This window comes from Uloborus diversus, chromosome 1, assembly GCF_026930045.1.
Source record: "Uloborus diversus isolate 005 chromosome 1, Udiv.v.3.1, whole genome shotgun sequence".
Lineage (NCBI taxonomy): Eukaryota > Metazoa > Arthropoda > Arachnida > Araneae > Uloboridae > Uloborus > Uloborus diversus.
In genome coordinates, this window is record NC_072731.1 from 6,743,382 (window position 1) to 6,770,722 (window position 27,341).

Genomic DNA, 27,341 nt, shown 5'->3' on the forward strand with positions numbered 1-27,341 from the left:
GCAGAAGCGTAAGAAAATGAAATTGAATTTGCGCACCGGTTAAAATCAATTTTAAAAAATATTAAACATTGTCAAATTCTTTAAAAAATGGTCAGATCTTATATTTTTAAGCATGCTCTTTCAGAAAAATATACTTTTAAAGTTTTGGAGACGACCCCATCATCAAGTCTGCGCTCAATTTTAAGGCAATGAGAAAAGTCGGGCAATAACGTTTTTACGAAACAGATTTTGCTCCATTTAAAGAAATATCAGATGATTTACGTAACAGCGGAGTATATTGTGGTAATCATTTATTTTAAGTAAGATAAAGACATCAAATAGAAACAATCGCATTTAATGAATACCATTTTGTTTTCTCTCTCTCTCTCTCTCTTTTTTTTTTTTTTTTGAAATAGCACAAAAAAATAGTCATGGTCTAACGTAATATCCTACTGATGACCGTTACAGTGAACTATTAAATTTTGTTCCGAAAAACACCTTTTGACATTGTATTTCATTTAATACCAATAATACTATCCAACCATGGATTGTATGGAATTGGCGAACGTCCAGTTAAGGAGACACTGGACGTTCAAAAAGAAGAAATCTTTGTCAAATTTTAAATTTTTATTTTTTGAATTTATTTGAATATAAGGACAATTTCGTGAGTTTTGTTTCATTTATTATAGTATAGAGAATGACTTAAAATAAGTTTCAGTGTTGTGAAATCAAATTAATTACGCAAGGGACTTTTCAAAGTTTTGTTAATTATCGTTAAGGTTATTTACATTTTTTAAATAATTGGTCTTCTAATTGAAATTTTTTAATGAAATTTTATAATTAAGCTTGTATTAGTGTTTTAAGTATATGGTTAAAATTTCATGCAAATCCATCAATAATTTAAAAAGTTTGTTTTCAAGGTCCAGTGTCCCCTTAAGACGAGTCTATCTGAATGAGGAGGAAATGTAAAAATTTGATGTGCGTGCTCCGCTCATTTTAATGAGACTCTGCTTAAGGCTGACATCCCTGAAAACTAATAGATGCGCCCATTTCCGCCTATAAACCCGATGTTTGCCTTTCCATACAAACCCCTGGTCATACAGTACTCGCTAAGTATAACTCATTTGTGTCCTTTCGAAAAAATAAAAGAAACTAAACACTAACACTTTTCAGTGAATTATGATCGAATAATATTAAAAAAATAATTTTTTCAAAAAAATTAATGTTCATATGAAACCATTAATTTTAATTGGGTTGAGATCTGGGAAGCTGAGGGATCAAAAGTTGGGCGTGACAAAATCGTGAAATGTTTTGCATATCTCATCTTGGGTTGTGCTTACTGAATGGGATGGTGCCGAGTCTTGTTGGAAAGCATACGGCCTCCCACGTGCTACGGTAGTGGTCCAAGACCTGACAACTCTGTATAATACCGCCGTGTGAAGGTAAACGGCAGTATCTGCAGAAATGAGTTTTCGAGATATTTGAAGAAACGCGTTTCGGATTCAATGCAAACAATAGGGAAATGTTGGAATTAGACGTCTTTTTCGCGCCTTTTTTTCAGCGGAAACCAACTAAGCGAGCTTGTACAATAAAGGTAACGTACAATAGATGAAAAAAATGCAAAAAAAAAAAGAAAAATGAAAAATTTGTAGTTACTGCCCTTTACCTGCACACGGCAGAACATCTCGGTGTAAGCAAAGACAGGAACTTTGTCACCTTGACAAAAAAATGTGGAAACCTCACACGTTCTTCACCACTAATAACACCAAGAACTATCACTGATGCTGAAAATTTGGTACGCATAACCGTTGGTATCTCATCAAGGCTTTTACAAAGCCAATGGTAGTTTTTCCAATTCACCTTTTATCCCGGAACAAAAATCTTTTCATCTGCGAAAATCCAGAGCAGTCCTGGATAAGTTGGGATGTTTAAGCTTATTCAGACGGCTCTTTGCTTTAGTCAAAAGGTTAACCTTAGTCCTGTCGCACATAAATTGTCCTCTCCACATCATGTATGATTTGTATCCGAGGTCCTCATGAACCCACGTCGGACAGTAGCCTCATCAACCTGCTGCTCATTAGCCTTCATCGATTTTACAAGGTCCTCCTCGATAGCAGCTTGGACTGGTAGACGAATTCTGGTATCCTGACACTGAGAACGTCGAAAACATCGTTTCCTTTGCGAAACTGCTACCACACCCCCCTTTGCAGCTTCCAATTCTCCACGAACTTCGTAAACAAATGATCGGGCAACATTCAAGAATGCAGCAATTTCTGAATCGGTCTGCCCTGCAGCCAAGGAGACAATAATGGCATGTATCTTTATTTCCTGAGTAAGAAGAGGGTCTGTCATGTCTATCTCTAACGATAAAATCTATATCCAGTAAATTACCGCCCATTATCCAGGGCTAAAGCAGAAATACACCGCCAGCTCAGTCATTTCTAGCCGAGGACTGCAGTTTCGTGCTTATTAGCACTCATCAGCCCGGCATAGGAAAATTTTTCCTATGCCGGGATATATTGTTTGGCACTCTGGGCTTCTTAAGAGGTTCTCCAGCTCAGTCACTTTCCTATGCCCGGCTGATGAGTGCTAATAAGCACGAAACTGCAGTCCTCGGCTGGAAATGACTGAGCTGGCGGTGTATTTCATGGGATAAAATCTGTGTTTCTGTAAAACAGGTAAATGCCGCTCAAATAATGTGTGTCCCCAAATAGATGCCGCACCCTGCACTTAATCATTTACAGTTCAGCTGCAGTAGTATCGGACTGAGGCTCCAAGTACGCCACATTGTTTGTTAAATTAGTACTACACTTTGTTGTGCGTTCTATGCAGGAGTTGTACCTTTAATCAAAATAAAGAGTGCATGTTTGGAGCATTTAAAGTTATGGTCTTGCATTCATAATTTAAAATTATTATCCAACTAAATGTATACCATATTACCCGGCATTAGCCGGCGTGCCGCAAAATTTGGGACTCAGCAGATTTTCAATAAAACAAAATTAAAATTAAGAAAAAAAAAATAATGCTATAAAAAATATGTGTTCAGCTTAAAAAATAATAAAAGTTCTATACATATCTTATTAGTGTTAATAAACAGTTTAATTTTGTAAAAATATTAACTAACAATGTCATTTGTTATTTTAACATGAAAAATATTATTCAATGAAGAACAATTTTATAAAAATTAAATCAAAACTAAGCAAACATTTAACCCAGTGCTAACAAATTTACCATAGCTAGTCAATAAATAAAAACTAAACTTACCTCTCAAAAAAGAACCAAAAGTAATTTATATAAAAAAAAAAAAAGAACGAATCGCAATAACAGCGGTTTGCTTTCTGGTTGGTGCTGAATGGGGAAATTTACTTTTGTTTTGTTGCAAAATAAACCTCAAATTATCCGGCATGCCGGAAAATTCGAATTCCCCGGTGTGTTAGTCAACCTCGCTTTTTTCCGGCATGCCGGCTAATGCGGGGTAATACGGTATATTTTTTTTCTCTACAAATTTGCGCCTGATAAAAATGATGTTCAACTGTATTACTGAAAATTATCAGTGCGCTCCGCTTTTTCCTAACCACTAAAGATCCTGGCAGCTATCGCCCACAAATGTACAAGATCGACCTCACAAGAAGTATTAAGATGTAGTTTTGTTGCAAAAAGTACACAGAAAAGTAAATTGTACCGTGTTTCAGTTGATAGAAAGAGCGACTTACTCGAACTGCTTTCAAGAATTCCTCGAAACTAACAGTTCCACTACTGTCTTTGTCAAGCTCCTGGAACAACTCTTGGACTTCTTCCGATGACAAGTCGGCGCCATATTCTTGAAGGCCCAGCTTCATTTCTTCTGTATCCAATTTACGGTCACGGTTATCGTCCATCAATCGAAATGCTCTTTAGAAAGAAGAAAGAAACCTCAAAACAGTTCATAAAATACCAAAAAAAAAAAAAAAAAAAAAACACCGCGCGCACAGACAAAAGAAAACGTACAAGCACACAACAGCTGGTTCCAGGAACTGCAGTCACATCCAGAGACTGCAGTTTCGCTCTTATTTTGGGCAGTCTAGAATAGTCATAACTGAGCTGGAGGCATGTCCTCTCATTGAAACTGACTGAGATTACTTTCACACTGGTATTGAAAATTAATTTAACATACCAGCCTCTAGTTATTGTAACTAAGGCCCCTATATATACGAGCCGACACATCAGCTTAAGATCAGCCATTTTGGATCGGAGCGCGTGTTTGAGCGGTTGTCTTTTCTGGCGAGTTATCGCGTTTGGTGATTGTTCACTGTAAGCAATTATTAGCAGCACGTGAATTGTTCATTAAATGAAATATTTGTTCGGCAAAGTTGGTGAAATCCGAAACTTTGCTGCGGTAACCCTAGCAGTGCAACAATGAAAAATCCGATCCAAAATGGCTAAACTTAAGCTGATGCGTCGGCCTATTTATTTAGCGGCTCTAGTCGCAACCGGGCGGTTGGTATATAAACGTGTAGTTCTGTCTTAGCATCGGCTAAGGGCGGTAACTGAAAACTTAAGAGACAACTTTATTAAATCGCACCAGAAGCTTCTAAAGTAGAGGAAAAAACTTTAAATAGAAGTAGGGACTCAGAGCAGAAATAACATAGAATACGCCTCCCATTGTAAGCAAGGTAGAAACTAGCATTAAGGATGAAAATGAAGATTGGGGTCAAGAAATGAAGGAAAGTCTGCACTTATCGTCTCCATCGCCATCATGGCGAAATTAAATTACCTCTCTTTCATTAAATTTGCGAGAAACTCTGCCGTTACAAAATTCATTTTACAGTAAATCGCCAGCTCGCTAATTACCCACGTGATAGGATCGTTGCAGAAGCATTGATTGCATTAAATTTATAAAGTAGGGGGAATATGGGGCAAAGTGAAATGGCGAAATATTTACTCTGCTTTTAGTGCCACCTATCTAGTAATACCTCAACTATGTAGTAACGTATTAGACCAGTGCCAATAGCTTTGAAAATGGTAAAAAGTCGAAAAAATTTAGAACAGGATAAAACCAGTTAGAAAGGTAAGAAAATCTAATAACATAAATAGGAAAAATAAATTACGGGCGAGCTGAGTTCGGGAAGGGGGGTGTAGGGGGGTTTAAGGGGGGGAAAACGGTTTATCACGATTTCCGGAAAAACTAAGAGTCCTATCGAAAAAAACTAAATTGCAAAGCTGTTGGTAATAAAAAGATCTACAACTTTTGCATTTGCACTTTTTTTCTATAACCTCAAAATATATGCGAAAAATTCAAAAAACCGACTTTTTGATTTTTTATTTTTACCTCCCACAAAAAAAAATTTTTTTTTCACTAAATTTAATGAAAAGTTACCTTATTATGTCCCAAATACACTGTAATTTTTTGGATTTAAAATATTTATTTTTTCTCCTTATTTTGGTTCAGTAGTAAAAAATCATCAGAATTTTCAATCAAAAAATCTCACGTCAAAATATCTGATTTTTTTAAAAAATCGTAGCAAGTTTTTTTTGTTGGAATCTCTACTTTTTGATGGTATAAAAAACAATACACAATACTACAGAAATTTTTCGCAAAAAATGAAGAAAATCAAAAAACTCGTATTTGAAAAAAAAAAAAAAAAGTCATAACTATGTAAAAATTTTAAGCTCCTTATCAAAATGTACACTTTAATTACTCGAAAAATGAAATTTTTCGTGTTACATTGACACAAACTGAAAATAAAAATATATTAAAATAATTAAAAATCAAGCTACAGCATGCATTTGTTTTATACCCTTCTCATCCACCATTAGACGGTGACTGCAGTGTCCCCTATAGTTTTTTGGAGTTACGAATAGCAAGCTACACTGTAGGATGGGATAAATGAGTAATTTCCTCAATTTCGAACTGTGTAACCTTGAATATTATGAAAAATAATCAGTTTTCCAATTGTGTTTGCTGTTAATTATTGTGTTTGCTGTTTATTTAATAAATAGCTTAAAATTTTACATAGTGATGATTTTTTTTTCAAATTCGAGTTTTTTTGATTTTCTTCATTTTTTGCGAAAAGTTTCCATAGTATTGTATATTGTTTTTTATACCATCAAAAAGTAGAGATTCCAACGAAAAAAACTTGCTCCGATTTTTAAAAAAAATCAGATATTTTGACGTGAGAATTTTTGATTGAAAATTCTGATGCTTTTTTACTACTGAACCAAAATAAGGAGAAAAAATAAATATTTTAAATCCAAAAAATTACAGTGTATTTGGGACATAATAAGGTAACTTTTCATTAAATTTAGTGAAAAAAATTTTTTTTTTGTGGGAGATAAAAATAAAAAACCAAAAAGTCGGTTTTTTGAATTTTTCGCATATATTTTGAGGTTATAGAAAAAAATTGCAAATGCAAAAGTTGTAGATCTTTTTATTACCAACAACTTTGCAATTTAGTTTTTTTCGATAGGACTCTTATTTTTTCCGGAAATCGTGATAAACCGTTTCCCCCCCCCCCTTAAACCCCCCTGCACCCCCCTTCCCGAGCTCAGCTCGCCCGTAATTTATTTTTCCTATTAATGTTATTAGATTTTCTTACCTTTCGAACTGGTTTTATCCTGTTCTAAATTTTTTTGGTCTCAAACATTATTGGCACTGGCCTATATGTAGTCTATTCCAGTCAAAAAAAACATTACCTGAACATCTAAAACTATGATAATTCAACCAATTTTCAAAAATTGATACTCATTTTGTAATATTTTGTTGTAAGTCAAAAATTATTTTTGGTATTAATAAACGATAATGTTCTTGTTATTAGCATTTGAAATATTAATTGAGACCTACTAATACTCAGTGCATTATTTATTTCTTTAATATTAAGCTTATTTGTATTGCATCCGGGGCAAAGTGAACGGGACAAAGTGAAATAGTTTATTTCATTTACTTATTAAATCACTTAAATCACTTAAAATCTTATCAAACCACTTACGTATCCATTTATTAATTAGTTCATTTACATTCCTACAGTTAAAAATTCTCTTATTTATACATTCATTCACTTATTTTCTTATTCATTCCATTTTTTTTTTCACTAATTTATTTTCTCTCGTCATATATTAACTTATTTATTTGTGTATTCGTTTATTGTTTCATTTTCTTTTTATACATTCATTCACTCTTATTTACTCAATTATTTGATAAAATATATCCTTAACTAGTAGTACCCGCACGGCTTTGCCCGCAATGGAAAAATTAAAAGGTCTTTTGGTTCGCCTGTATATTTACAAATAATGTATGGTGAATTTTCTCGCCAATTGGCTTGTGCCCATGTTACGGTTCCACGGTACGATAATTTCGTATCTCGCCAATTGGCTTGATAATTTCGTAATTTACTCGTCCATCTTATGAAATTTTTGTTCTTAAAATTGGAATAGAAAAAGAACCACGTTGAATTTTCGAAAAATCTCTTCGAGGTGCACACTCCCATGCTACAAACTAACTTTGTGTCAAATTACATGAAAATCGGCCGAACGGTCTAGGCGCTATGCGCGTCACAGAGATCCAGACATCCTAACAGACATCCAGATGTCCTCTGGACATAGAGACTTTCAGCTTTATTATTAGTAAAGATAAAGATAATCGAAGAAAAAAAATAATTAAAAAAAATATTTCAATTTTCACTGTGCCCCATAGAAAAAAGAAATTTTCCACCTTTTTTGGAATTAAAAACTTAAAGCCAAAAACAAAAAAATAATGTTTCAGTGCAAGTTTTATTGTAAAATAGATTGTTCTTTCTTCTTGTTCCGTAATTTTCAGAACAAATTTCCAGTTTGTTCATTTTGAAAAAAGTTATCTTAACTATTTCAAGTTTCCCCACATTGCCCTACTATGCAATGTTTACTTGAATCCGAAAATAGTGAGCCAGTAGGGCAAAAATATTTTCGGGTGGATTGTATTTTAAAGTAGACAGCACTCCGAATTAAACAGTTAACATCAGGGAAGTTTACTAAAAAATCAGACGAAACAAACCTGGATAGTCCGATGATACCATTGGCTCCTCTGGATCTGCATAGTTCACGCAGTTTTTCTAAGACCTGCGACATTCTAAGAGTAGTACAAAAATCTGCAAAGAAAATTAATTTTATTCGAAAAGAAGCAAGAAAAATAAACAAAGTCAGTTAAACGCTTCAAAATCTTTAAAAAAAAAGATTGTATTTAGCTTCTAGTCATCTCAAATTAGTTTTCGTATATCTAGTGACTAGTTTTCAGTAGTCGGTTGATGCTTTTGAATCTCAATGGACATTGGATGTTAAGTGATTTATTTGAATTTTAGATTATGATCTACCTCCTTTTCTTCCAGCCAAATTTTACAGCGACTTCAAAAGTTGGCAAAAAAAAAAAAAAAACACACACAATAATAAAAGACTAGGTGAACTTAAACGAAATCACTATGCCTCAAAGGAAAAAAGCTAAAGTAAGGGTGCGGGAGGACATTTTCAGATATTAGGCGATTTTCTTTCTTTCTTTTTTTTTTCATCATCAAGTTATTTTATTATTTTTTGTTTTATTGAATTTATGTTGTTTTTTTTTTAAGCATAAAAGTTTATATCTGAACATCAGAAAATATTTTCAGGCGTCAGAAAATACATTTCTTCTTTATATTAGAAATCCTACGTTAAAGGATGGCCAGTTTTCTTTCTAAAAAAAACCTTAGATTTAAACAGAATGTGAAAAGAAAAATGGTTTAATATCATACAAAATGGTAAAATGCTTTTTTTTTTCATTTAAACAAAAAAAAGTCTTATTTTTCAAAGTGCATCAAATGGTTGCAAACCGCTAAAGGGCAAAACTAGCAGCCATTGCCGGTAGCAGGGCGATTAAATGAAAAAAAAATGGCGACTAAAAATGGCCTGGCAATCACCACTCTGCCGCCAGCTTAAAAAATAAACTACTTTAAAGGGTAATAAAAAAGGCATTAAAAGTAATTGGCAAAATCGTTTCAACTAAAATCGAGATGCAGATTTAATAAAATAATTTAAGAACAATACTACATTAACTAATGTATTCAGAATGTTTAACTTCAATACATACTCGTATTTGTTTTAAATATTTAGCTAATTAAGTAAAAAAAGGGACCACTATTTCCAAAAAAAAAAAACCAATGAAATTGTTATTATCGGCCATTGATGACTAACGAATTTTCCCTCGCCTTTCATAAGCAGAAATGAAGAAACAACCTTTGAACACCGCAAGAAACAAAGAATATGTCAGCAAAAAAAAAGTCCATTTTCAACCTCTCCTTCTACTTTAATTTTCAGCCTGATCGTAGCTTGTTTTCCTCTTTAATAGTAGAACTAATGTAGCACAATTAAGAAGTTTTAGAGTGGAAATTAGAACGCAATTTTAAGAAGCATAATATACTGTCGAAAGAGGAAAAATTTCATCACATACATTCAGGGAGAAGGGGGGAATTCGCGGCACCCTTTGAGGGATTAGAATTTTTTCACGGCACCCTAGCCTATCTCTTATATTATACGTATTGATATCGTGGACATTTTGCGCCACCCTTCACCTCTCCCTGCAGCACCCCAGAATGCCGGTGCGCCCAATTTGAGAACCCCTGAAATGGCGTACCGAAGGCAGGTTGTTTTTCCTGTCATGGCACTGCACTGACAAAGAAAACCCTTTTACAGAAAGGCCGTAGCCGGGTTTTTATGTTAAATATATTTCCTTCCTGTTTTTTCGACTCGCACTCGGGGGATCATTTTGGTGTCGAATAAAAATAATTGAGCTAAATTTTCAGCTCTTTACCTCGAACGACCTTTGAGTTTTTCAAAAAAAAAATCCTGTTTTTTATTTTAATTTTTTTCTCATAGTAAAACTCAAAATTAATGAATGGTAATTTTTTCCCTTTTTCTTAGGAATAAAATACATGAAAAATAATAATATCCATAGTTTTTAAACGAAAAGCCGATTTTTGGCGAAGGAAATAAAATTTAAATACTTTTTTCCAATGCTTTTCTGAAAAATGTCACTCACCAAATTTTGTCAGAAAATGTCTTTCATACTCCTCTACACTCAGGAGTTTTTTCGATTTTTTCAAAGTGGTGAAACAGTACGAAAAAAAAATAAAAGGTTTTTTTTTTCATAATTTTGCGTTTAAACAAATTTTAATACTTTTTATTGCCAAAAAAATCATTTAAACTAACTCAGTAAAAAATCGCCTGCTATAAAATAAAATTAATAAAAAAAATTTTCGAAAGTACTATCTTACCAGAGAAAAAACAAAGAAAACCGTAAAAAAACTAAGTTATCCTTCATCAACTCATTAGGAGTATAAAAAGCGATTAAAGTGTTTTAAAACAAATATTATTCAATGCTAAATTGTACATAATGACAATTATGTAATTTGTCCCCGCTATTTTGAATAATTTTTCAGTCTGGGTCCACTAAAGACAAAAATTTCGAATATTAAAGTAAATTTTATAATTTAGACACTGTTTAACATAATTTTTTAAATATCTGACATTAGATATAATTTTCAACAATTTATGATGATTTTTTAAGTAAGGTTAGTTTTTGTCACTATCTTCATTCACAACGGCATTGACTTTTTCATCAATGAACAGACGACTCAATATTTCGGCAGGCTTTACTATTTTTGCCAAATATCGAGCATGAGACAGAAATTATACGATCGCAGCAATGTGTGAGCAACATCCGACAGCGCGCCTACCGTTGTCACAATCACAACAATATCGAGTAATTCCAGTGATGTCATTCTTATCTGACTGATAATCAAGAAAGAAATGATATGTTTTTGACTTAATGTGTCGCAAACTCACTTCAAGTTTTATAATTTAGGTGTGATTTTTACATAATAGAGTTAAATCGTTACAACTTCATTCATCATCTCAGCTAAACTGATACAGCTTGAAACATTTGATTCTGGTATACCGTCGCCTCAGAGCAAACAGTAAGATATCTCAACCTCTTCTATAACATTTATAATAGCTTCCATATTTGGTGAATATTGGAACAATAATCCCATTGAAGCAAAAACGTTAATCCGCGGAACATTCTCGGCTGCCAGAAAAACCAAACGTGCTACTAAATTAAAAGTTATCGCTTATCCTTTTCTTTCTAAGCCATGCTCTATTCATTGTGAATATTGGAAAAATATGAAAAGCGTAATGTCAAACAAAGGAACGGCGTCAAACAGATAGAAGGTATGCCATCAAAATGATATGTCTTTGGTCAGCTCGTATTTTTACGAGTTTTATTTCTGATTGCATCCGCTGATGTAGTAATCGTATACGATTTAAGCCAGTCAGATTCGCTTGAGCTTTGTTTTTTTTTTTTAACTTTTAAATAAAGTAGTTTCCAGAAATCGCTACAAGCTACTTTTTTTTTTTTTTTTTTGTATCAATCTACTCGCTACGCTACTTTTTTTAAGAAAAATAGTGCGCTACACTACTACAAACTACTATAAAAAAGTAGCTACTATTGTAGCGTGCTACTTCCGACCAACGTGACAGCGTCAGGGAACGCTTAATACCCTCAGCGTTTCAATTTAATGAGTCTTTCAAAACATGCATGGTGAGTCAAATGACGGATCCTGTTTCAAAAAATCATATTTTAGAACTACTGTGCGTATCACAATTTGTAATACATGAATTTAAAAAGAAATACAACATGAAATTTTTTGAATTAATGATTAACAGATGTATGGGGATTGCGGGTCACGGTGATTAACCCTAAATCACGTGCCCCTCCCCCCCTCCAGGTGATCTCCAAACCGAACACCATGTGATTTCTTTTTATGGGGTTACGTGAAAGACATTATGTTCCATATGCAGAGAGGTAACTAGGATTGTTTCCGGAGGGGCCCTAGTGCTTACATTAAACAGACGATCACATTATTTTTCATTATATGTCTTAATATATTCACTATTTTATTGATTATGCTAAATACTGGTCATTGCTAACTATTAATTAAAATCAGTTATGCATCTATGGGGGAGAGTCGGGAAGAACTGGAAGGCGGGAGGAATGGGCCAGCTACATTTATGCCGAAAGAAAGTGCTTTAGACTCCATTGGTTCTAAATGCTACATCTTCTGGACAAGAAATAATGTTTCTTTTATTTCGACGTTAGCTCCAGTCTCATTCCTCTCTCTCTCTGTTTCGTATTATAGGTATTTTTAAAATGCTAAATAAACTCAATATTTGTGCATGAGATAATATGATTTAAACATTTTTTTTTTTCAATTAGGAGACAGAAATAATGAAGCGATTTTACCAACCATAGTGTTAAAAATTCACTTAGGTTACACAGGAAAAATATTTAAGCATTAAAAATTAAGACATCTCTTACTTAAAAAAAAAAAAAAAGACTTCAGATATTTCCTCAGAGCCTATTCTCTGCATATTGACATCAGAGCAAGACCAATTAGACGCTCTTGACCAGTAGGGGGAGTAGAACTAAAAGTTTCGTTTTCAAACAAGCTCAAAATTTGTCATGGAAACTTAGTTCTAGAATTATTATTCCGAAACTAAAACAGAGTATGATACGTCCCTTTGATGTTAAGATTGTTTTTCGAGTTGTACTTCATAAGATTTGTTTTTAATAATTATTTTTACAATACCTAAAACCGAAAAGGAACAACTTGCACCGTCTTAAGGCAAGTTATTCCGTTTACGGAGCAAATTGTTCCGATATTAACTCGACGATGACTAACGCTGATGATTTCGAGATTAACAATGTTTCGAGACAAGTAACTTGTTAAAGGTATAATTAAGTTTTTTTTTTTTTTGAAATTAGTATAAGCAAGTGTTTATTTAAAGACTAATAAACAATATCGTTCGAATAATCAGTTGTTTCTCTTAAACTTACAAAAACTAAACTTATTTCAAGTTTTAGTATTGGTATAGTGTTTAAAAGTTCAGTTATTACCCTTTAAGTTAAAAATTCAAGTATCTTGCTAGAACAGAAGGCATTAACTCAGAGTCACGAAATTTTGCGCAGTAATTAGTGTTAGGGAATCACAAATTTTCCGCACTAAGGCTAAGTGCTTTGCAAAAATTCGATTTTTTTCAGCCCTAATACGCAGTGCTGCTTGCCATTTTACAAGTTTGCTTGGCAATCAGGTATATAAACACATTAAGATAGTCTGTGTTAGCATTTTAATGGTTTTACTGAACTATAATGTTGCGTCTTTTAATAAATTTGTAAATAATTCTGCTTAAGTATTCGTTAGCAAATGTAATCTTAAAGGTTGTCGAAAATATTTTTGAGTATTTATTCCCAAAGTTCGGATTCTGCTCCGTCATTACTGTGACGTTCCAATAATATTTGTTACATATAATGTTTGTTCTATCAAATTGAAAAGAAAGTAAAAGCAACAAAGGATCCCTCACTCGCTTAAGCAAATCTATAAAGAAAGAGCTGCACCTTTTATTGTAGTTCGAAATTAGATTATTTTTGTGTGTTGACTGTACATAACACTATACAGAACTAAAACTAATCGAACAATGGAACCATAAAATTCTGCAACAGCGATACGATCACGTGCACGCTTTTTTATAACATCATAAAAAATAAACACGCCCAACTGAAGACCTTGTAAAAAAAGCAAAATAACTCATACCGACCGAAACACGAGCGAAAATGGAAATCGTCAATAAAGAAGCATTTATGACTCGAGCCCATCAAAAGGTCTCCTCAGTTCGTTGAATGGACTGTACTTCATTAAAATGAAACTTGATGCTCAACACAAAAAGCCATTTAGCTTAAAGAACGACGAGTTTTACAGAAATTTGCATCAAATAACGTACAGTCGGATCTTGATAACTCGAATATTCCTTTATCTCTAAATTTTCATCGGGTCCCAAACTCTTGTTGTGGAAACTTCCCATAGCTAGAACGTTTTAGCCGATCCCTTGGCACTTCGAGTTATCGAGAAACGATTGTATTTTGATTCAACTGCAAGCCCCCCCCCCCCCCACTGATTGTTAAACGATTTCGATGACAGAAGATCGATTTACAGTAGAACCTCGTTTATCCGAATCTCCGAATTATCCAGATCAAAATTGCAGTTTAAAACAAGAAGTTCCGTCTAAAAATAAACGAGCCAACTTTCCCGTATACCCATAGTACTTTCTAGAACCTGATCAATATTTTCAAAAATAGCTAAAATAGCAAATTGTTTCAACCATATTTAATATTTTAAGCTGATTTCTAGGAATAAAACATTCCTCACTCATCTAAAAAATTAGAAGCATAAAAAATAAATAAATATAAATAAATAAATAAACGAACGAATAAAATAGCAGCACCTTTTAAACAAAGCAGCTAATACAGTTTTTTCCATTAAAAAAAATCTTTAACATCTTTCAAAACGAAAAAATAATTAATAAGCTCATTAAAATAAATACATCATATCAAAAAAAAAAAAAACGTTTCTTTTTCTCTGTTGCCAAAAATAATTTTTTAATGAATTAATGCACTTACCAAAATAAATAAAAATAATAAAATGTCAACTTAAAGAAACAATTTTCACTGTCAAAAAAAAAAAAAAAAGAAAATTAACTTGAATTCTGAAATTTTAATTTCAAATTATGTGTTTCGCAATCACGAGTTGTGCCGGCTTGTGTGTATGCGTAGACCTGTGTGTATTCACGTAGGCGTGTGCGTGTAAAGACTTGTGTATGAGCGTGTGTATGGACGCCATCGACCGGGAACAACTGATTCCAGGAGGCAGTGCTCGGAGCCGCGCGTGCAGAGGACGGTGGGCGGTGGTGCTGCAGAGGCCCCTGGTCTAAGCTGAAAAAGGCACGGACATCAAAAACGGTCAAATGAGAACAATAAGCAATCGTGATTGCTCAAAAAAATCGTCTGCGCATATCTTTATGTAGAAACATAAATGACTTCGAGTTTATACGCCGAAAACTGAATACTTAAATTAAAACTGCAGCGTGAAAATTAAAACAAGTCATATGAACAATACTTATTTCACAGTTAAAACCATAGCTGCGGAGTCGGAGTCAATCTCATTTTGAGATAAAGGAGTCGGAGTCGAATATCCAAGAATTGGAGTAGTCATTTGTCCTTCCGTGTATACATTTTTGCCAAAGCTACGAAGTCAGGGTCGAAGTCGCGGAGTCAGAGTTCGACTAATTGTCGGGCACAGGAGTCGGAGTCAGGTGCCCCTAAATTCTCGGAATCGGAGTCTGGAGTTTGTCGTCAAGAACTATTTCCAACAAAATTTGTTTGAAGTAAATCCGCCTTCAAGTACGGAATCTGCATTGACTTTCAGTTTCCCCGTAGACGGTAATGTTAATTGATTTGAACCGTTCAAAATTGAACGGAAAACTGTTCAAATCAAAAAAGATATTTTATGTACAAGTTTTTCATCAAAAGCTGTTTCCTACAATGTTTGAAGCAAATTCGCCTCACAGTTCCGAATTGCCTTGAATTTCCCCGTAGGCGCTAATGTTAAGTTTTTTTTGAACTGTTCAAAATTGAACAAAAAATAGTTCAAATCAAAAAGTGAAATATGGGAATGAGGTGAAAAAGTTTGTTCGAATCGGACTATTCTTTCAAAAAATGTTGGTGTGGGGGGGGGGACAGACTGACCGACAGACCAACAGACATTTTTCCTCATTTCAATACCCTTTCCAATTTTTAATTTTTCGATCTTTATTTCATTTTATTTTTTTATTATTTTTGACTTTTTTTTGTATTTCGCAATATTTTAAAGATGCATTAAGCCTTCTTTTATGCTTTTTTTTCTTCTTTTTCTGACTTTTACTGGGAAAGTAGGCTAAAAATGTTTGATGTTCATATAGCTAGCTCTAAGTTAGGATAATAATAAGACTTTTAAATTTTGCAGTTTGAAGTTATGTATTTGGGGAAAATATTTCCTTAATAGCACAATTACTTTCAAATGTAAGCTGATGCAGTATAGGTGTTACAAACCCTTCAATGTAATTGGTATATACATTGCCTACACACACATACACATCCCCCCTACCACAAACACTCATACACACAACTACCCACACACTCATACCTGCATACAGACACAAACACACACACACACTCGTGATTGCGAAAAACATAATTTGAATTCCAGATGTCAAAATTCAAATTTTTTTTTTCTTTTATTTATTTATTTTTTTTTCTTTTTGAGCAATCACGATTGCTTATTGCTTTCATTTAACTGTTTTGATGTGCTGTCATTTTATTTTCTCACCAGCACCCTCTGCAGCACCATCGTCGACCGACCGCCTCACGATGCTGCTCCTCTAGCGAAATGCCATCTCCAGGTTGCGTCAATATCCTACACACACACGCATACATACACGCACGTACAAACAAACACATACACACATACATACACCTACACACATACGGAAATACATACACATACACACGCATACATACAGACATCTACACATACACACACACCAACACACAACTATCCACACACTCATGCCTGAACACAGACACAAACACGCACGCCTACATAAACACACACTAGTGATTGCGAAAAACATAATTTGAATTCCAGATGTCAAAATTCAAATTAATTATTATTTTTTTTAAGTAGTGCGTTACACTACAAACTACTAAAAAATGTAGCTACTACAGTAGCGTCGCTACTTGTAGCGCGCAACTTCCGACCACTGATTCAAATAAATAAAAGAATGTTTAGTGACTATTTTATATTCAAAATGTATAGGAAAATATTACTGTAATTTGATAATGAGTTCAAAACTCAAAACTTACTTGTTGAATTTTTTTTCTTCCAATCAGCGATAAAGGAGAAAAATTGATTATTTTTTAGAAAAATATCTTGTGCTTAGAATTTTGAGGAAATACTACATGAAACCTTAATTACAAAGCATTCATTTACATACGAGAAAAATAAATTTCTTCACTTTAGCTATAACATACTTTTAAAATGTATGTTTAACAAATTAAAACGCTTTTACAAGCCTACATTTTTAGAACTAGAAGAAAGTAATTGCATGTAATTAAGCTTTAAGGAATTCTCTAAATGAAATTATTTTCAAGGCTTAAAACCAAGTTTAGCGGGGGGGGGGGGAGTTAACCCAATTCCCTACAGCCCTGTTCCTTCCTCACACTATGTTGGCACACTTAGCTCAAAAAGAAAATAGTTTTAATGTTTTAGTACAGTTTGATATTAAACATTACGCTGCTATTAATTTGTCATGCTTCAATCCACTTTGCATAGGCGTCATCCTGTCTGCCGTTTCTTTTTGCTACTTGTTGATGCGTGACAACAGCGCGTCCACCATTACACGCGAACGGATGCTCGGACTGTGAGTCACGTGACATGATGATCTTGCTTACGACAAGTGTGGGTGAAGAACATTGGATCCTAACCTCATTAAAAGAGACACTAAATTTTTATAGCTTATGTTCTTTTAAAATGTTTTTGGGCGATTCTTGAACAAATGTCCCGTGCGTAATGCTAAGTTTTCTATTTTATTCAAGTAACTATTCCCTTCCCTTTTGACTTTTGAACTTGTTAATGATTGAACGAACAACACTTGGGAAAACAGTAGAGCCCTGCTTTATTTCGTACCAAGGTGCATGGAGGATGCGCGCTAGTGCTGGTACCATCATAACCCGATGTTTTTAGGGCTTCTTTTTATTTCTGCACTTTTTGGAACAACAGCACCCGATGTCTTGAATATCAGCTTCACAAAAAGTGATCGTTAAGTTTCTTGATTATTTCCTGGCTCTACCAATTATACCTCAAAAAAAGTGACAGAACTCGAAATTTGAAAAAAACGTACTCATTATTGACTTAAAATTTAAATTTAATGCTTTTTCTTGCCACAAAACTCGCAAAGTTAACGTACGTAACTGGTGTGAGGGCGTAAAAATGATATAATCAATAGTGACACATCATTTAAATTTCTTAATTTAGGGGGAAAAAAGATGTTTTAGTATACATTATTAATTAAGCCAGCAAAAACTAACCAGTAAACATCACGTCATACTTAAAATACACCACCAGCTCAGTTTTTCCAATCCAAGGACTGCAGTTTCGTGCTTTTTAGCACTCATCAGCCAGGAATAGGAATCACATGAGCTGGAGGCGAAAAACCTCTTACGGCCGTATTCTCAATACCGTCACAGAACGTAGTTCTTTTTATTACCAACAACTTTGTCATTTACTTTTTCTCGATAGGACTGGTAGTTTTGCCGCAAATTGTGATAAACCGTTTTCCCCCTTAAACTCCCCTCCTCCCCCCTTCCCGAACTCAGATCGCCCGTAAATTATTTTTCCTATTAATTTTATTATATTTTCTTACTTTTCCAATCGGTTTCATCCTGTTCTAATTTTTTTTGGTCTCAAACATTATTGACACTGGTCTCATTGAATAGATGGTGAATCAGTGCAAAAAATTTCAAAAGTCTAAACTATTTCGGAAATTTTTTTTTCAAAATGTATCCCGGACCCCCTTAGAACTTAAATTGAAGAACCAAAGAAGTGTTGAGAAAAACATTCATTACGTATTGGTATATTTAACCAAAATATATGAACTAAATAAAAATATTTGAGAAAAGCAAATGCGTTCGCTCAATAATGTTAAAACATATGCCGCATTGTTGTGGAAGCGAATAATCAAAACACTCGCGTAGGTTGCTAAAACCATGAATGCTAATGGATAACTAATGCAAAGTCATGACACCAAGCAACAGAAACTTGCATTTGATAATCGAAAGGAAAGGATCTTACTCATACTCAATGTTGCTTTTCCTTCCACAGAAATTTCACACTACATTGAAATACCTCAGCCTTCAGATGGGAAAAGAGGTTTAAGAGGAAAAAGGATAAAGATAAGAGTCCACTGCGGCTGCAAAATTTATCATTAAATAATTTAAAAAAAAACCTTTGCGGTTCAAATGTGACGTCATCTGTTCTAATGCACTCGTCATCTACTGAAGTGAATCTGTTTGTTGCGAAATTTTTCTGAGGCATTCTTTGGAAAAATGGTGCCTGGATAGTTCGATCAGCTTCACTTCCAAGAGCCCAGAAAAACAGCTTGGGGAAAAAAAAAAAAAAAAACAGGTCCATCAGGGTGGGCAGGAGGGAGCAATTGTCCCTCTTCTCCGGAGTGAAAAAATAAATGTATCTATGTATTACATGTAGATGGAGTTTTTATCGTTTTATATAAAAAATGCAACGAGTATTCTATACCTTTTTCCCCATCACCCCATCGTTTGGACAGTTTTGATCGCAATAGCTGATATAATTATATATTCAACTACAAATATTATTACTCAATGTTACAAATAAAAAATCCACGATCTGAAACGCGCAAAAATAACCAAACCAACCAATAAATAAATACACAGAATAAATGTTACTAATTTGGGCCAAATATTCAGAAATAATTTTCTGTAAAACATGAAATTTGCATTTATAAAATAAACATCAAATAAGGATAACAGTGGTTTTTGGTTTGTAATTCTTTTCTGAGTTTTAAGATGTAACTAAGGAAATTTTAAAATATATTTTCCTTTTGTTTGTGTTCTGGCCCACGAAATTCATCTTAGTATGAGGTTGGACCCTCGGAACGAAAAACTGAGCACTATTGCTTTGGAAAGATATTAATACATCTTCAATATACTTTTTAAAATGACGAATAGCGGCTTTAGAAAAGATCAAAAAAGTCCACGTGTGTCTCTTCAAAGAAAGTGAATAGCCTTCTGCAAGAACATTCCATCGTTTAATGACAAAAAATATAAGTTTGGTTTTGTTACAAAAAGTTATTTGGCCTCAATTGATATCCTTGAAGTTGAGCTTAAGTTTTTACTAATAAAACAATCGATGCCGAAACAGTCCACTAAACAATTGTGAAGCAACGAATTGCGAAACAATGAAGAATGAAAATAATGCCAGTTAAAATTCATGGCTAAAGAAATGTTTGGAAATCTGCAGATGATCTGAGAAATCTAAGTACAGTAGAGTCTCGAAAATCCGAGATAATTGGGGCTCGCTCTACCTCGGATTACTGAAAACTCGGATTATCCGAAAAAATATTTGGACTACATAAGGACATGCGCTGTTTACTTCCTTACGCTATGAAAATGAAATATTGTCTCCTCAAAAAAATTATCACTCAAATAGCAACAGTAATTTATGTTTTATTTAACCCTAAACGAGATTTGGTTAGTTTTTACTTCCTTTTACAAAAAAGGAAGTATTGTATTCGCGAAAAAATTTTCACCCAAAAATTGGCCTTAATTTCCATTTTGCTCGCCCCCAAATGAATGTTGAGTTTTTTTTTTTTCAACCCGACCTCACGTGGATATGTGCCTAGGAGCGTACAGACACCCGAAATATCCATTTTGATGATCCCCGAGTTAATTACAACGAGTTTTCTCGTGACGTCTGTATGTACGTATGTATGTGCGTATGTGTGTATGTATGTCGCATAACTCAAGAACGGAATGTCCTAGAAAGTTGAAATTTGGTACGTAGACTCCTAGTGGGTTCTAGTTGTGCACCTTCTTTTTTGGTTGTATTCGGATGCTCCAAAGGGGGTCTTTTGCCCCATTTTGGGGGGAAATCATTGTTAATTTCGATGTAAACTCAAGTGGTGTTATAATTTATCGGACACTTGGCGATATATCTCCAGTCTTTTTGGTCGCCAAGTTTTGTCGCCAACTTGGTGACAAATGTGAAGATTTTTTTTTTTTTTTTTTTAAATCTGATTTCAATTTGATCACTGTTGGTGATGTTTAGAGGGTAAACTATTGAATCATATTAAAACTGCCAATAACAAGAAAATGACATTAAACTGGAGTAATTGGAAGTCATGTGAGCTCGTTTCTCTTGATACACGTGCTTGTGTGTAAACCAGCAGACAACCAAAAAAATGCCCTTTGATTGGTCTCGAATAAATTTTGTACTTCCCATTTTAAATACTATCGGATATTCCTAAAGAGTTTTGTGAGAGAGAGAGTGTTCGTTTTTTAAGGCAAAACAATACTTCAATTTTATGATATTTTTTGTATCGACCTACATCCTACTTTCTCCAAGACATCACTTAATCCATCTATAACAGTCAATGAATATTTCATGCAACATTAACCTTTCAATATATTTTTATTACCTTATTGTAAGTTGTCAAAGAAGTTCTACATCGCAAAATATTTCCATTTTCAGAATAAAACATTTTTTTGTCTTTTAAAAGTATATCTTAAAAATATCAACAAAGCACTTTGAATTAAGCGGAACCTCGGACTCTTGAGACTCAGATTTTCAAGACTCTACTGTATCACTATTAATAGTTTTTAATTGATATCTCCGCCAAGTATTATCGGAGTATTATTTTAAACAACCAAACGTAAAGACTGAAAAATTACGAATCTATCAGTTCGATGGTCAGTTTACTGGCGTTGGGAGAAGTAAGTCGGATATAGATACATACTTAGGCACATAAATAGATACGCTCAGTTTTTAATTATATAAGATAATTTGGATATACACTAAGAGGAATTCAATTAATAGTTATCGTCTTAAATGTGTTCTCACATTATTCAAATGTTACAAGTTACTTTTTTGAAAATTGTGAAGCAACGAATTATGAAACAATGAAGAATGAAAATATAATGCCAGTTTAAATTCATGGCTAAAGAAACCTTTGAAAATCTAAAGACACTCTTCTCTTTTTTTAATTTAGAAAAAAGTATGTAAAGCAAGCCATGTTTTCCTTAAATTATTCTCTAAATAAATTGTTTTAACAAAAAATATTTCATGAAAATTAGAGCACATTTGTTTTAGTACTTAACTGATGAATAAATACCATCGTAATGTAAGTTAAGTTAGGACTAATGTAAGTTAAGTTTAAGATTTTTTACACAAAATGTGCAAATAATTTTTTTAGTAAATTTTCCTGTCTGAAAGTTTAATGAGAAGTAGAAACTTTTAACCCGTTTTTATATGTTATTTTCTTTCCGATAATTAAATATTTTCGCAGGAAAAAAAATGACATTTAAGGTTATTTTTCCAAAAATTCAATTTTATGCTCAAAGCATTGAAGAAAAATGTGTTTCATTCCTAAAAATATAAATCTGCTATTTATTGGTAACGGAATATTGACTTCGCATTAAAAAAAAAAAGGAAGCATTAATTCGCGTTGTTTCGTTTTCCCGCATCAATATGCCCTTTGCGAAAAAGCTCATTTTACAGGAATGGTATTGTCTGCGTCCCGCTTTTAGCGCAAAATACACTACACAAAAAGCTCTCGGTCCTATAACACAACTGTTAATCGGGGAGGGGGTCAGCACCAGCAGGTAATATTGAAAGATAATAATCAATTAGAAATCGAAGTTCCTTAAGAGAAAAATATAGTGTATTTTACAAAAAAATTATTACGTAAACTCGTATATATAAATTAATATTTTTATTCATAAAAATGAACAACAACAAAGCACTTATTTCTGAATATTCCCTATATTCGTTCGATTTCGATCAATATTTGCATTTTAAAAAACAAATCATACAAAAAGCATGCAATATATTTGCCGCTCTCGGATGTCGATAAATGCCAAAATTTGATTAACCTGACCTGATTACCTGATAATATTTACATTTTGAATTTACAAGTTGTGAAATTTTAATACTAAAATTCAATTTTCAAAATCACAATATGAATGAAAAAAAAAAAAAAAAAAACACTCATCTTAGTTCATAGTTTTTAATTCTGTGGGTAGACCTCACAACTGATTTTTTTCCCCTCTTTTAGAACGGAAATAAGTTTTGAAGACTAGAAGGAGCTGAAAACGGGCTTTGAGAAAGTGTAACCGTTTTGAAAACATAATTCCTTAGTTTTACACAATATTTCAAGAAAGCTATGCTGATAAAGGTTTTTCTGCTGCCAAAATTTCGAATGTTTAGATCGATCCTTTATGAAGGTAATTGCATTTTAGTTTCATTTCAATAGGCATTTAAAAAAGCAAATCTAATTGACGAAACACATGACGGAAAAAAAAAACTGTTACGCATCATATGGTTCATAATTAAAACAAAGTTCATTAAACAAGACATACCTACTGCAAAATTTTTTTTAGTTCTAACTATAAGTTAAGAAATTTATAAAAAAAGCTTCATAGCTCTCACCTCAAGAAATTCAGCAAAACAAAGTTATTAAAGGATAAGGTCGAAAAATCAACACAAATCAAACTGCTCTCCTCACACAGAAATTCCCGCTGTCTGAAATCGTCTGGCCGCTGCGGATGAGAATTCTACCGGCGAATTCGCGTAAAAGTGACGTCACTGTTTTTGCAATGCGAAGGCCACCAAGCGGCAGTCTGTAATACTATTGAGGTCAATTGGAATTACTAAATGTGAAAAAAGGTTGGAATAACGAACAAAAGAGAATGGAACACTGGAGGTTACGCATCACCAACAAACGAGAACGAAGGACTGTTGCGCGTTGTTTAATAATGTTTTTTCTAGTGCTTGTAGACTTTTCTCGCCCTTTTCGCGAAGTTTCTCAGAATTTTTGAGTCATTTCATCATCTGAAGTCAAGCATTCAATGTGAATCATTTTCCTTCTGTAGGTAATCAATACAAATTGGAGAAAAACGAAAATATTTTGAATTCTGCGTTCTTTTATTAAATTTTTACATGCAAAATAGAGCAATAAACCATTACGTTGGCAAATGTACCATTTATATTGACCAATCATAGAAAAACTTGAAAGACGCAATCAAGTCATTGAACCAACGGGGGGAGGGGTGTCCAAAACTTTTGATAAACTGAACACTTTTTTTTCTGTATATATTGCTCATCGCTGCCCTAGTTCAATACTGAAAGCAGGACCGGATTAGCGGTAGAGCAGAAGTAGCAAATACTACAGGCCCTGAGCCATGCGAAAAAATAATTCAAAGAAAATAAAATTCCGTTTAAACTTATTTCTTTTCTCTCTTTTTTCGGATCCAGCTTTTCTCAGCAAAAATGAATTTCCAGATAAATTTAAAATCATTATTTTTCTTTTCATAAGAGCGCAGATTCGTAACGTATATCGGCCGGATAAGTGTCCCTCTCTAGAAAATGTAACTTTTGAACGCAAATATTTTTCACTTTCGAAACCTTTTGTTTTCTTTTTTTCTTTTCATTCTTACATGAAAGTGTTACCTACTCCAAGTAACACTAAACAATAATCCAGTTAAGTTCCAATTCTTTTACTCATAAATAAAAAAATAATATAAAATGATATCTTGTTCACGGAAATAAAACGAGCTGATGTGCATCACATGACTTCCTTTTACTCCAATTTAATGTCATTTCCCCATTATTGGCAGTTTTAATATGATTCAATAGTTTACTCTCTAAATATCACCAACAGTGGCCAAATTGAAACCAGATTATAAAAAAAAAAAAAAATATTAAAAAAAATCTCTAAATTTGTCGCCAAGTTGGCGACAAAACTTGGCGACCAAAAGACTGGTGATATATCGGCAAGTGTCCGACAAATTATAACACAACTTGAGTTTACATCAAAATTAACAATGATTTCCCCCCGAAAAAGGGCAAAAGACCCCCTTAGGAACATCCGAATGCAACCAAAATTGAAGGTGCACAACTAGACCCCACTAGGATTCCACGTATCAAATTTCAACTTTCTAGGACATCCCGTTTTTGAGTTATGCGAGATACATACACACATACGCACATACATACGGACGTCACGAGAAAATTCGTTGTAATTAACTCGGGGGTCGTCAAAATGGATATTTCTGGTGTCTGTACGTTCCTAGGCATATATCCACGTGTGGTCGGGTCGAAAAAAAAAACACAACATTCATTCGGGGGTGAGAAAAATGGAAATTAAGGCCGAATTTTGAGTGAAAATTTTTTCGGGAATACAATACTTCCTTTTTTAGCCTACTTTCCCAGTAAAAGTCAGAAAAAGAAGAAAAAATCATGAAAGAAGGCTTAATGCATCTTAAAAATATCGTGAAAAACAAAAAAAAGTCAAAAATAAATAAAATAATTAAATAAATATTGAAAAATTAAAAATTGGAAAGTAGGGTATTGAGATGGGGAAAAATGTCTGTCGGTCTGTCTGTCTGTCGGTCTGTCTGTCTGTCGGTCTGTCTGTCTGTCTGTCGGTCTGTCTGTCTGTCCCCCCCTAATAACTTTTGAATGAACAGTCCGATTCGAACAAACTTTTTTTTGTTCGAACGATCTCGGCGAGGACACCTCATTCCCATATTTCACTTTTTGATTTGAACTATTTTTTGTTCAATTTTGAACAGTTCAAAAAAACTTAACATTAGCGCCTACGGGGAAATTCAAGGCAATTCCGAACTGTGAGGCGAATTTGCTTCAAACAAGCTTTGTAGGAAAAAGATTTTGATGAAAAACTTGTGTATAAACTATCTTTTTGATTTGAACAATTTTCCGTTCAATTTTGAACAGTTCAAATCCCTTAACAATAGTGCCTACGGGGAAACTGAAAGTCAATGTAGATTCCGTACTTGAAGGCGGATTTACTTCAAACAAATTTTGTTGGAAATAACTCTTGACGCCAAACTCCAGACTTCGATTCCGAGAATTTAGGGGCACTTGACTCCGACTCCGACTCCTGTGCCCGACAATTAATCGGACTCCGACTCCCCGACTTTGACTCTGACTTCGTAGTTTTGGCAAAAATTTATACACGGTGGACAAATGACTGACTCCGATTCTTAAATATTCGACTCCGACTCCTATATCTCAAAATGAGATTGACTCCGACTCCGCAGCTATGGTTTTAACTGTGAAATAATTATTGTTGATATGACTTGTTTTTATTTTTACGCTAAAATTTTCAATTTAGGTACTCAGTTTTTGGCGAATAAACTCGAAGTCATTTATGTTTCTACATAAAGATATGCGCAGACGATTTTTTTTTTTTTTTTTTTGACAAAGAAAATTATTTCTTTAAGTTGACATTTTATTGTTTTTTTTTTTTTTTTTTTTTTTTTTTTTGTTTTGGTCAGTGCATTAATTCATTTAAAAAAATGTTTTTTGGCAACAGGGGAAAAGAAACGATTTTTTTCTTTTTTTTTTTGATATGATGTATTTATTTTAATGAGCTGATTAATTTTAATTATTATTTTCTCGTTTTGAAAGCTGTTAAAGATTTTTTTTAATGGAAAAAAGTGTATTAGCTGCTTTGTTTAAAAGTTGCTGTTTTTTTTTGTTTTTTTTTTTTTACGCATAAAATTTTTTTTAGATGAGTGGGGAATATTTTATTCCTAGAAATCAGCTTAAAGTATTTTAAAAATATGTTTGAAAAAAATTTGCGATTTTAGCTATTTTTGAGAATTATGATCAGGTACTAGAAAGTAGTATGGGTATACGGGAAAGTAGGCTCATCTAGTTCTAGACAGAACTTCTTGTTGTAAAAGGAAGTAAAAACGAGCTGATGTGTGCATCACATGTTGGAGACAGAATTGCAATATAGCAGTTTTCTTTCTTTTTTACCCTTTTCTCTATCTAATACTAGTTGCGTTGAATGGCTTTACCCGGTCAACTTTGAAAATAAAAATTGTGTCAAGTGACGTATATTCAACAATCAGGCTTAAATAAATTATTAAAAAAAAAAGTCATGCAAAATTTTCCTTCCAAACAATGATGACAGATATTAAAATACTTTTAAGAAATTAAATCCAGAAAGATGAATTTAAAAAGGATAACCATGGAAACACAAAATAAAGTAATTTTAAGGAATGGGATTGTTTCCTTCAAGCAAAAGTACTACTTTTAGTCACAGAAATTGATAAAATAAGCAAAAAATAATAATAAATAACATGGACCCAGAAAATACTTTTATTTTCCCAACAGTTATTTTTTAATAATTTTTTAAAATGTTCGATTTTTCTGACAAGGCGTGGTCTTTATGACGTCACAAATGATGTACTTAGGCGCATCTTTCTACCACGTTTCTACGTTATGATTATCAAGAAGGGAATTAAACATTGCTCTCTACGCTTGCTATCAACCATATCGTTGGCAGTACACTTGAGTAAAGATGTGAATTAAATATTGTGCTCTTCTGAAAGGCAACATGAATGGCGTTTCATCATTTGTGACGTCACACGCAGAAGCGTAAACAATGAAATTGCACCGATTGAAGTAATTTTTTAAAAATATTAAACTTTGTCAAATTATTTAAAAAATGGTTAGATCCTAAGGTTTTAAGCATGCTCTTTCAGAAAAAAAAATACTTTTAAAATTTTGGAAACGACCCCATTAAAATGCGAAAGAAAATGGTTAACAGTTTGAATGGATATGAAATTTTTTGAAGTTGATTTAAAAAGGTTTGTAACTTTTTTTCCTTTC

The 27,341-nt window shown here is 33.4% G+C and overlaps 1 protein-coding gene across 1 annotated transcript in view; it reads right to left on the reverse strand.

The window, feature by feature from the left end:
* Positions 1–23,253, reverse strand: part of LOC129234406 (calcyphosin-like protein) — a 34,958-nt gene extending 11,705 nt beyond the window's left edge. The window contains exons 1-3 of the mRNA XM_054868402.1: positions 23,127–23,253; positions 7,985–8,078; positions 3,693–3,870 (exon numbers count right to left, since the gene is read on the reverse strand). Of these exons, the coding sequence (XP_054724377.1) occupies positions 3,693–3,870; positions 7,985–8,058 (252 nt within the window). The 5' untranslated portion in view covers positions 8,059–8,078; positions 23,127–23,253. The remainder of the gene's footprint in view (positions 1–3,692; positions 3,871–7,984; positions 8,079–23,126) is intronic.
* Positions 23,254–27,341: the final 4,088 nt, after the last annotated feature.